We start from the raw sequence: 10921 nt of genomic DNA, 5'->3' as shown, positions 1-10921 counted from the left end.
AATAAAATAATATTAAAAAATAATAACAAATAATTCAGATACACAATTGCTATTCAAAACTCCCGTTTTTTATAGACTTTGCATCGGCGCAGTAAAGCGACCGATAAGCTGTAATCAGAGGACTTTTTAAAATTTTAATTATCTAAATTTTGAATTTTTTTAACAATATATACATACAATATAATACATAAATTTCACTAATTTTAATAATAAATAGTTATATTGTTTCAAAATTTATTTCTATATAATAATAAAATTATAAAATTATAAATATTATAATTAATCCTCGAGTTAACAAAGGGAGAATTGAATAATGAGGGGATGTGCCGATGTAATGAATTGAAGAGTCAGCATCAGGAATTTTACCCCGTTTGGCAGTGTTTGATTTTGTGCACAACAATTTGCCCTCCCTATTATACCTATTTAGAATTAGAATTTATCTGTGGCAGCTTAAATTCCGTGCATAGTTCTTATTAATGTTTTAAATTTTTATTTATTCTATTATATTATAATTTTAAAATATTTATATAATTATATAATAATAATAATAAATTTATAAAAAATATAATAAGATAACATGTGGTCATAATTTAGTAGGATAAGTACACTCTATCTAGTAATTTAACGGATATATAATACTATTTTTTTTAATAATAAATATAAGTTGTGGTTGTAGTTTAGTATGATAAGAACTATGTGATGTAGTAGTTTAATAATTTAATAATTTAGCGGATATATAACACTATTTATTAATTTTTTAATAATTAAAATTAGGAAATAATCGTTGAACCAAATTATATTAATTTCGGGTTATTACATTATAGTCCCTCAGTACCGCAATATGTTTCACATTTTGACTTTTGTCACGGTTTACGGTAAGCGATTGACTATTAATTTACGGTTAATCTATAAAATCAAACATAATCATGAGTGATGTTGTTGTATTCGTGTTTACAAGTAGCATAGATTTGGAATTTAGAAAGGTGTTGATACAACACTATATTCTTACACGTGATTCACGTGCGACAAACAGTAACATACTATCATAAAATATCACCACAAACAAACACGAAAGAAATGAACTTTACTATCAGGCGGACGACCAGACTCCTGTGAACACGAAAGAAATGAACTTTACTACATTGCCATCAACTCTTACTGTAGTCTCCACACACTGTAGACTCACACTTAAAATATGTGTCTTGAGTTGAGTTTCTGTTTGCAAGGTTGTGTCTATTCCTGGAGTACCCACAAGATTTACATTATTTATTTATTTAACCCTTTCTTTAATCCTTGCCTCTTCCCAGTAACACTACCCAGTACCCATTCCTCTTCTCTTTGGGTAAGCTTTCTTTCTATTCACACTTGCATTACATTAATATTCTTTCTTTTCAGCTACTCTGATTTACTATTTTCCTAATTACCTTTTCTTTTTTTTTTCTTTAAATTTAATATTTCTTTTTTGCTCTTCAGCTTCTTCTATTTTTTTTAATCCATGATCTCTCTCTTTCATTCATAAATCTATCTTTTTTCTGGTAATCTTGTAGGGTTGATTCTATCTTAAAATTTGTATTTATTAGATACTTAAAACAAGTAAAATAGGGGTTTGGCATGTTCTGCATATTACTACTCTCTGTTAATCTTAATATTATTCTTTTTCATGTGATTATTACTATTAATACTATTGATGAGTGTTGCTGCTGAGATTGAAGCATATTTTGTAGTTGGAAAAAGAACAGATAATTGTTTTCTAAGTTGTTTGGTTTCTTTAATCCACTAGGGTGAAATCTGGGATTTATGCTCATAAATTTGCCATGAGTATAGTTTGGGCATTGCTGTTATGTTTACTCTACAATGGATATCATTCTAGTGGAGCTGATGTTATAAAAAGACCCCAAACTGTCAATATTGGCTCTATCTTTACATTTAACTCTGTAATTGGCAAAGTTGCAAAAGTTGCTGTACAAGCTGCAATTGAAGATGTGAATTCTAGTCCACTTATTCTACATGGCACCAAGCTGAAACTCACTATGCATGATTCCAATTCCAGTGGATTTTTGGCCATTACTGATGGTAAGTAAGTTGTATCCATATACAACTTTGTAAATTCTACTTTGAATATTTATATTTGTAATATGTGTATTTGGTTTGATTGTGGGCTTCTCTTTGGTTGTAACAGCTTTACAATTTATGGAGGGTGATACTGTGGCCATAATTGGACCGCAATCTTCTGTCTTAGCTCATGTCATATCTCATGTGGCTAATGAGTTTAAGATTCCTCTATTGTCTTTCTCGGCAACAGATCCCACCCTGTCGTCGCTTCAGTACCCTTTTTTCATTAGAACAACACAGAATGATCTGTTCCAGATGGCTGCAATAGCAGATGTTATTAGCTTTTATGATTGGAGGAAGGTCATTGCAATTTATATCGATGATGATCATGGAAGGAATGGAATTGCTGCACTAGCAGATGAACTAGCTACAAGACGCTGTGAGATTTCATACAGAGTACCTTTAGAAACTGTATCAACCCAAGGTGACATCAAAGAAGTCTTGGTTAAGGTGGCTTTAATGGAGTCTCGGATTTATGTTGTTCATACTTACACGGGTCAGGGTCTAGATGTGTTTGCCGTGGCGCAATCTCTTGGGATGACAGACAGTGGATCTGTGTGGTTTGCTACAAATTGGTTATCTACTCTCTTGGATACTAGTGGCCCCCTATCCTTAGAGGCATCAAGTAGCGTTCAAGGTGTCGTCACAATGCGAATGTACACACCTGATTCAGAACATAAAAGAGACTTTATCTCTAAGTGGAGCAATTTAACTAAAAAGGACATCAAGAGCCCTTTAGGTTTGAGTACTTATGGTCTATATGCCTATGACACTGTTTGGCTACTTGCTCATGCTCTTGATGAATTTTTTGATCAAGGTGGAAAGATATCGTTTTCTAATGATTCGAGGTTGAATGAACTAGGTGGGGGGAGTTTGCGTCTTGATGCTATGACTGTCTTTAGTGGAGGGGATTCATTACTTGAGAGCATTTTGCAAGTTAATATGACAGGTATCACAGGACCAATAAAGTTTACAGAAGATAAAGACATTATTAACCCTGCCTATGAAGTCATTAATGTGATTGGAACGGGAATAAGGAAAATTGGATATTGGTCAAACTACTCAGGCTTATCAGTTGTACCTCCTGAAGCACTCTACACGAAGCCACCAAACCGTTCTTCATCTTCCCAACAGCTGCATAGTGTCATTTGGCCTGGCCAGACAACGCGTAAACCCCGAGGATGGGTATTTCCACAGAATGGGAAGCAATTAAGAATTGCAGTCACAAATCGAGCTAGCTTTCATGAATTTGTTGCCGAAGAATCGGGAACTAATATGTTCAAAGGTTACTGTATTGATGTTTTCAATGCTGCCATGAACTTGTTACCATATGCTGTTCCTCATCAGTTAGTTGCATATGGTGATGGTCATAAGAATCCGAATGGCACTGAGCTTATACGCTTGATCACCACTAATGTGAGAATAATATTTAAAACACTATTGGTATAAATTAACAATTTGTTTTTGAGTTCTAATTGGAAAGCAGAAGGATGAATGGAGGTACAACATGGTAGCTGTCCCATGATTGTTAACAAGTCGAGGCCAAACCCACTCTTTAATGTGAATAAAGCACCTACAATTTTTGAATGCCATCATTGTTGAGGCGGAATCTGGGATTGGCAGAAATATGACTTTTGTCCTATCTAATTGAAAAGAAAAAAAAAAGAAATTTAAAGTTTCATTCTTTATTCTAAACCAAAAGAAAAACATTTCTTTTTGTCATACATCTTTTCTAGGAATTTTCACTTTCTCTTTGCTTTCTATACATCTGAACTTGTAGGCTGTGCAAGTTTTAGTCATAGCTTATTTATGTAGTATGTTTTATTACAGTTTATTAAATGATTCCTCATGCAGGTTTATGATGCTGCAGTTGGTGACATTGCTATTACCACTACACGGACAAGGATGGTTGATTTCACACAACCTTATATCGAGTCTGGGCTAGTTGTTGTAGCACCAGTTAAGAAGTCAAATACAAGTACCTGGGCTTTTCTGAGGCCATTTACTCGTCAGATGTGGTTGATCACTGGGATATCTTTCCTGGTTGTCGGAGCAGTTGTTTGGATCCTGGAGCACAGGATAAACGATGATTTTAGGGGCCCTCCAAGACAGCAATGTGTGACTATATTGTGGTATGTTCCCATTAAGTATTTCTCGAAGATGTGAAGAAGTTGAGAACGAGACATAAATTTAATGATGTTCAAATCATGACATGATGCTTGTTTCTTGCAGTACATATCTTCAGTCTCATATAAAAATGTAATATATTTCAATCATATAGATCTAAGTTCTCTTTTAAGTACAGGATCTTCTAGCTTTTTCCTGGCATGCTCATATATATGTTTTCACTTTGCAGGTTTAGCTTTTCAACCATGTTTTTTTCCCACAGTAAGTAGAGTTGCATAATAAACTCACATCTTTCTGCCCTTGATTAAAAAAAAAACCCGCCAATACCTAACTTACTGGTTTGTGCAGGAGAAAATACGGTTAGCACCCTCGGACGCTTTATACTTGTCATATGGCTGTTTGTGGTTCTGATAATCAATTCTAGCTATACTGCAAGTCTCACATCAATCCTTACAGTAGAGAAGCTTTCGTCACCAATTAAAGGAATACAAACTTTGGTAATGAGCGACGACCCTATAGGTTACCAACAGGGTTCATTTTCTCGAAATTATTTAATTAATCAACTAGGCATCAATGAGTCCAGACTTAAACCTCTGACAACACCTGATCAGTATGTTGAAGCACTAAAACGTGGTGCTGAGAATGGTGGTGTTGCTGCAATTGTTGATGAACGTGCATATGCAGAACTCTTCCTTGCCTCACATTGTGAATTCAGTATAGTTGGTCAAGAGTTCACCAGAACTGGCTGGGGATTTGTAAGTAATTTTTTGACAACACTTGGTTTTTCCTTTTATACATCACATACATGCTTTTGATGGGTCCGTTGTCGTTCATATTTAAGAAAGCTATTACAGATTTCTATATGTGTGACACTGAAAATATACCTTAATTTTGTAATAGCATTCATAACTACGCCTTCTAGCTGCTCACTTTAGACCCTTTAGATATCTTACAAGAAAATGATATCTCTGATTTGAAAAGAATAATGACGTGCCTTGTTACCATTTGAAGTTTTTCAATTATGTCCATAAATTTTTAATGATATTTTAAATTCGAAAGTCGTGTAATTATAAATTCATTGTTCTTTGCCAGATCCTGATTATAGTATTTTTTTAGGAGAAATGCTAGAGTCCCAAAAATGGTTCCCAAAACCGTTCCTGAATGATGAGTAGTCAACATGCTATTGGATGTTTAATCATAAATGAAATGGACCCCTCATGTATTAATATGAATCCCACAAATTAAAAGATGACACGTGTCTTTTTGGGAACGTTTTTGGGATTTTTTTGGGGTATGTAGCATTGCTCTTTTTTTAGATGTATCCCCAGTCACAAACTTTGGTCTTCCAAATTTGAATGGATTGCCAGTTTGACACCAAATTTGGTATTTTTGGAATTTCCTTGAAGTGTTAGTTAATTTTATGAGGACAACCGGAGGAAGTAGTATCCAGGAAGTAGTATCCAGTATTTGCTTAAATTGTCTCCTTTTTCTCTGTACATTGATGGTGACATTTTTACTTCAAATATCATCAAAGCCTTCAAGGCCAAACACCAAAAATCATCAATGTAGGAATAGTATTTGGATTTTCCACTGTCAATCCTGCTTAGTGAAAACCCTAGAACAATGCTAAAATATCTTTACCGCCATGGTGTTTAATATTTGTATTTCAGCACCTTAATGTTTTTTTCTTTTAATCTCTAAAAAGCCAATTTTTTGCTCATTTATAACCTCTAGTACCTTTAGCGGTCGGTTAATTGAAGGTAATCAACAAAGGAAAAGGGAAATAATTAGGCTCATTTTAGTGTTTGTTTAATAAAAATTGTCATATCCTTTGACCTTTTTTTAGTTTTAGATTTATTCAATATTTCTCATAGCCCATTTTCCACTAGGGATGTCTTTTCCCTTTCCAAATTTCTTTTCCATTTAATTATAATTTATATCGTAAATCATTAAAAAATAGATTAACATGTAATTTTTTTTAAAATATTTATAACTCTGTTTCTATAAATTTAAAATAATTTTGATATAATTTATATGTTAATTCATTAAAGAATTAATGACATGTACAATTCCGGTGTGAGAATTCCAATGGATTGAGACAGAATAGGTGGTACACATGTAAATAAACAGACATTAGAGTACTAGAGATACGAACCTAAACATTAGGGTGCTCGAGGTACAGTTGATCAAATAATAGGGCGGTAGAGGTGTTTTAGCTTTAATAGAATCACATTTATTGGCTAAATTAGTACCAGCATCTGACTTGTATGTTCTTTGCTGACTGAATTAAATGGTATCATATAGAAATGTAGTTGTCTAAGTTTCCAAATTATTCTTTTGTCCGGTGAATACAACTTTGGTTCCTTGCTTCATGTTACAGTATCTTGTTCTCTTATAAAGCAGCAAAGTTCATATTGGGGATTTATTTCTTAAATGAAACTTTAACTTGACATTCAGTTGTTCAGTTTGCTCATCAATTTTTCAACCTAGTGACACCGACTTTACAGCAGGAAATTAGTAACCTATAAACAATTAGGAAGACTATTTTTGTTAATATATAATCATCAGAATCTTTCGATAGAGATGAACAAATAGTAGTCCCCAGACAAAACCAGATCATCGGTCCAAGCGCATCTTTTATATAAAGGATTCTAACTATGTTGGTCTCCTCTACTGTTATTTTCTTCTTTGCATATTCTTGTACCAGAAAACCTGTTGGTGAATATCAAACGTATCTTGGTTTCTCTTTTGTAGTTAGCTAAAAATATTGTTGTTCCTTTTTACAGGCTTTTCCGCGGGACTCCCCTGTAGCAGTTGATTTATCAACTGCAATACTAAAACTGTCCGAGAGTGGAGACCTGCAAAGGATCCATGACAAATGGCTGATGAGCAGTGCTTGCACTTCACAAACCACGAAATTTGAAGTGGACAAGCTTGAACTTAAAAGTTTCTCTGGTCTTTTTGCAATATGTGGATTGGCATGCGTGGCTGCTCTCATTATATATTTTATACTTATAATGCGCAAGTTCATCCGACATCAGCCCCAGGAGCCCGATTCAGCTGGTGGAAGCTCACGTTCAGCACGTCTACAGACCTTCCTGTCATTTGTTGATGAGAAGGAAGTGGATTTAAAATCTAAATCCAAGCGAAGATATATGGATGTGGTTTCTAATGTAGATGTAGATGAAGATGCTTCAATGAAGGGATCAAACAGAAGTCGTAAATTCATGTCTACAAACAAAAGTAGCAATACTGAAAGTGCAGGAGAATCCATCTGAAAATGATGTAAAATTTCATATAGCAAGTTACAAAGGAAATGTATCATAGTCCATACGGTTCTGCAAACGGATAGGCATTACCAAGTCATGTTGGATTTTAAGTGGCAGTGAGAGAGAGAGAGAGACAGGAAGCCTACATATTGCAGCCTATGGTAATATGGTAGAATCTAGCATAAGTATATAAGGATATAAATAGTTAATTCTCTGGTGTTAAAATATTTCTCTCATAGAATGTGATCGTTCACTTCTGGAATATGGCATTAACTTTCCAATAAAAAATAGTTGAAAAGAGTTACTCGGCTATAAGGAAATCACTGCAAGGAAATCGGCAATTTAAACCACTGTAGAGGGACTATTAATTAATGGGATAACTTGTGATTGATAGAAGACAATTTAATTTAATAAATAATAAAATATAATTATTTAAACTTCGTCAAGCTGGCATAAGTTTTTTATTTTAAAAAAAACTTGTATGATTACTCCAATATTAGTAAAATCAACAAATTACTAATTTATAGGTGATATTTAAGGGGTTGTTTGGTTTGCAAAATGTTATGGGGTTGATATATCATTTTTGATATCAAGTTGAGTGGGAAAATAATATATTCAATTAAAATATCTTTAATATGATAATTATAAAAAATTAATTTAATTTTAATTTTATATTATTCTGGTTTATTGATTCAGTTTTGTGTTAAAAATTACATAAAACTGTATATAAAATGAAAAATATATTTAATTACTTATACCTTTTTATACTCAACTCAACTCCCCACTATAGTATCAAAAAAACCCATATCTTGAGTTTTGAAATATGAGTTTAAAAATTAAATTTCATAACCAAACATCATGTAAGAGTTTGAAATGATCAAATTCATACCCCATACATGAAAAACCTGAACCAAACAACTTGTACGTGATTATACCTAATAATCAATAATTAGAACAAGTCCAATATACTAGCTATATCATGTATTAACTTAATATTTAAGAATTTTGACACAAAATAGTTCTTCAAAAGCCTCTAAAGTGCTTTCTCAAAAGTTAAATCACACTTATCTATCTACACAGTCATTTCTTATTTTATTTTCATCAATAAAATAATCACTTTCCTTCAATTTTATATATTATTTTCATAATTTTTTATTAGTAAAATTTGAACTTAATATTGTTATATTTATAAGGAGTAAAAGTAAATAATATTGTTGGAGTTCATATATCTTATAATGTCCTAAATTATTAATAACTATATTTTTTTATAATATTTTTAAAAAACATCTACTAACATACTGTTAAATTTGCTCCTGCTACTTAGTTAAAAATTACTAAACTCTAAGAATACCTGTTAATGCTATCACATAGTACTATAAAATTCATGGTCTACTAGCATGTAGTTCACTAACCCTCTTTGTCATCAAACACAAAATTAACAAGTCAATATTTGATTTTAATTTTTGAATTTATTATTTAGAAAAAATAAATTTTAATGTTTTTTATTTTGACATATTTGATCAATTTTTTTGACCCTATTCGACAGCTTAATAATTTTTGACATTTTTAAAAAAAAAATATAATTTAATTTGATTTTTTTAATCGAAATATAACTGCCCGAACTCCTGTAAATCAATATAATAATTTGTTAATCGACCTTTTTTATAACATATTTCTGATACACTACATTCAATGTAAAGCTGTCATTCACATGACTCAGGAGGAGAGGAGGGGGAAATTTGATACCCCTCCCTCCCTTGATTTTTTACATACTTTTTTTCTTTATATTTGGTACATATTTTAAGCATATTATAAAGGCAAAAGTTTCACAACCACGGTCGGCTCCATGTGGCTGTGAAACCAACAAATCTGGGTCGTTCAAAACTACAACAATAAATCATTGTGGAAGTTACGTCACCTTCTGCAATGATTCATTACAGAAGTAACGTCACCTTCCGCAAGTTACGTCACCTTCCGCAATGATTCATTACAGAAGCAACGTCACCTTCCGCAATGAATAATTGCTGAAGCCATGTCACCTTCCACAATGATTCATTGGGGAAACAACGTCATTGTTATGCCCGCTTTCGGTCATAGCCCCTAAACAGGTCCCCATGGGTGCATTGAATAGCTGAACTCTCATATGTGGGCTAGAATCATGGATTAATATGATTTGGGCCAGCATATGCGAGCTGGGCTCATGACATGCGAGCTGGGCTCACACTTGCCATTAGGTGACTTCACGCGAGATGGGTTTAGGTGACAGTACTCGAGCTGGGCTCGATTGCTCATACGCGGGCTGGGCCCATGAGCCCACATCTTATGAAATCAAAGGTAACATTGTATTTATTAAAAAGGAAGGCGGTGCGGGCCGAGGCCGCCAGGCCGGCCCGCATTAGAGGACTTTGTGTTCGACATGGAAAGTTACTCATAGATGATTGAGTTGCTCGTAGATTTCGGGGCCGACACGGGTTGTTCCTACAATCACAGGAAGGATTGCGGAGATGCCGCGAGATTGTAGGAAGCGTGTGGAGTCGGTTGAGATTTACGTGACTAATTGGCTGAAGGCCTGACTCTATCATGGGCTTGGGCTGCACGGGCTGAAGAGTCCTAATCCTAGCCTATGTGACTTGTTCCCCAAGAACTACGTGAGCCTTGATCCCTATAAATAGGGTACGCAGGCACTTGTATGAGACATGAGTCGACACTTCATAAAGAATAACAAACCCTGTTCTTTCTTAAGGAGTCAACGTACAAGCTCAGCCACCACCAAACAACCTTCCTCCGCCCTCAAACACCGTTCTTGATCCTTGTTCCGCCCCTTAACCTCCACAACACTGTTATACGAAATTCTCCCTATAACAATTAGCGCTAGAAGGAGGGGGTTTCACTTTCATCTTAGGGATAAAAGATGACCAAAGAAAGCAAACAAATGGCGACACCCGGAAGCGGGGGCAAGAAGAAGGACCATAATGAGGTTGAGCACACGCCCCTAGAGAATCAGGTGCCACCTCCAATTGCAACTGTGGATGGGCAAGCGGTCATGACGTATCTCGAAGGGCTGGATGATCAGATGAATCAGATCAACGCCCAGATGTCAAGGGTAGAGAGAAGCTCGGTCCAGAACGTCAAGCGTAAGGCGCGCCGCCTCAAGGTCTCTCAGCGTAGCTGGAAGGGCAAAGGTCCTCAGAAGAGGCTGATCCACGATTTTGATGACGCGACAACTGAGACCAAGCAGAAGAAAGAGACATCGCGCAAAAAGGAAGATATCCCCCGAGGTCATGATGAGCGGGGCAGCCAGATCTCTACGAGATCGGGGCAGAAGCCAGCTTCATCTGAGGCAAGGTCGACTAGCGTGCTGGACCGAGTGGGTTAAAAACTAAGTGAGCATGACCTCGGGCTTATATTAGAGA

The 10921-nt window shown here is 34.9% G+C and overlaps 1 protein-coding gene across 2 annotated transcripts; it reads left to right on the top strand.

Moving 5' to 3' along the window:
• The first annotated feature begins 1084 nt into the window (after window positions 1-1084).
• Window positions 1085-7605, top strand: LOC141671102 (glutamate receptor 3.6). Of its 2 annotated transcripts, XM_074477224.1 has the most exons (8): window positions 1085-1342; window positions 1781-2073; window positions 2180-3528; window positions 3967-4244; window positions 4345-4371; window positions 4469-4500; window positions 4588-4994; window positions 7026-7605. In XM_074477224.1, the coding sequence occupies exons 2-8, from the start codon at window positions 1815-1817 to the stop codon at window positions 7515-7517; spliced, it is 2844 nt and encodes a 947-aa protein (XP_074333325.1). In that variant the 5' UTR covers window positions 1085-1342; window positions 1781-1814; the 3' UTR covers window positions 7518-7605. The 2 variants fall into 2 exon arrangements, with proteins under 2 accessions (XP_074333325.1, XP_074333326.1); XM_074477225.1 differs by lacking the exon at window positions 4345-4371 and having other exon boundaries at window positions 1086-1342.
• Window positions 7606-10921: the final 3316 nt, after the last annotated feature.

This window comes from Apium graveolens, chromosome 7, assembly GCF_009905375.1.
Source record: "Apium graveolens cultivar Ventura chromosome 7, ASM990537v1, whole genome shotgun sequence".
In the NCBI taxonomy this organism is placed as follows: Eukaryota; Viridiplantae; Streptophyta; class Magnoliopsida; order Apiales; family Apiaceae; genus Apium; species Apium graveolens.
The sequence above is the reverse complement of the archived record's forward strand: the minus strand, read 5'-3'. Positions and strand labels throughout refer to the sequence as shown.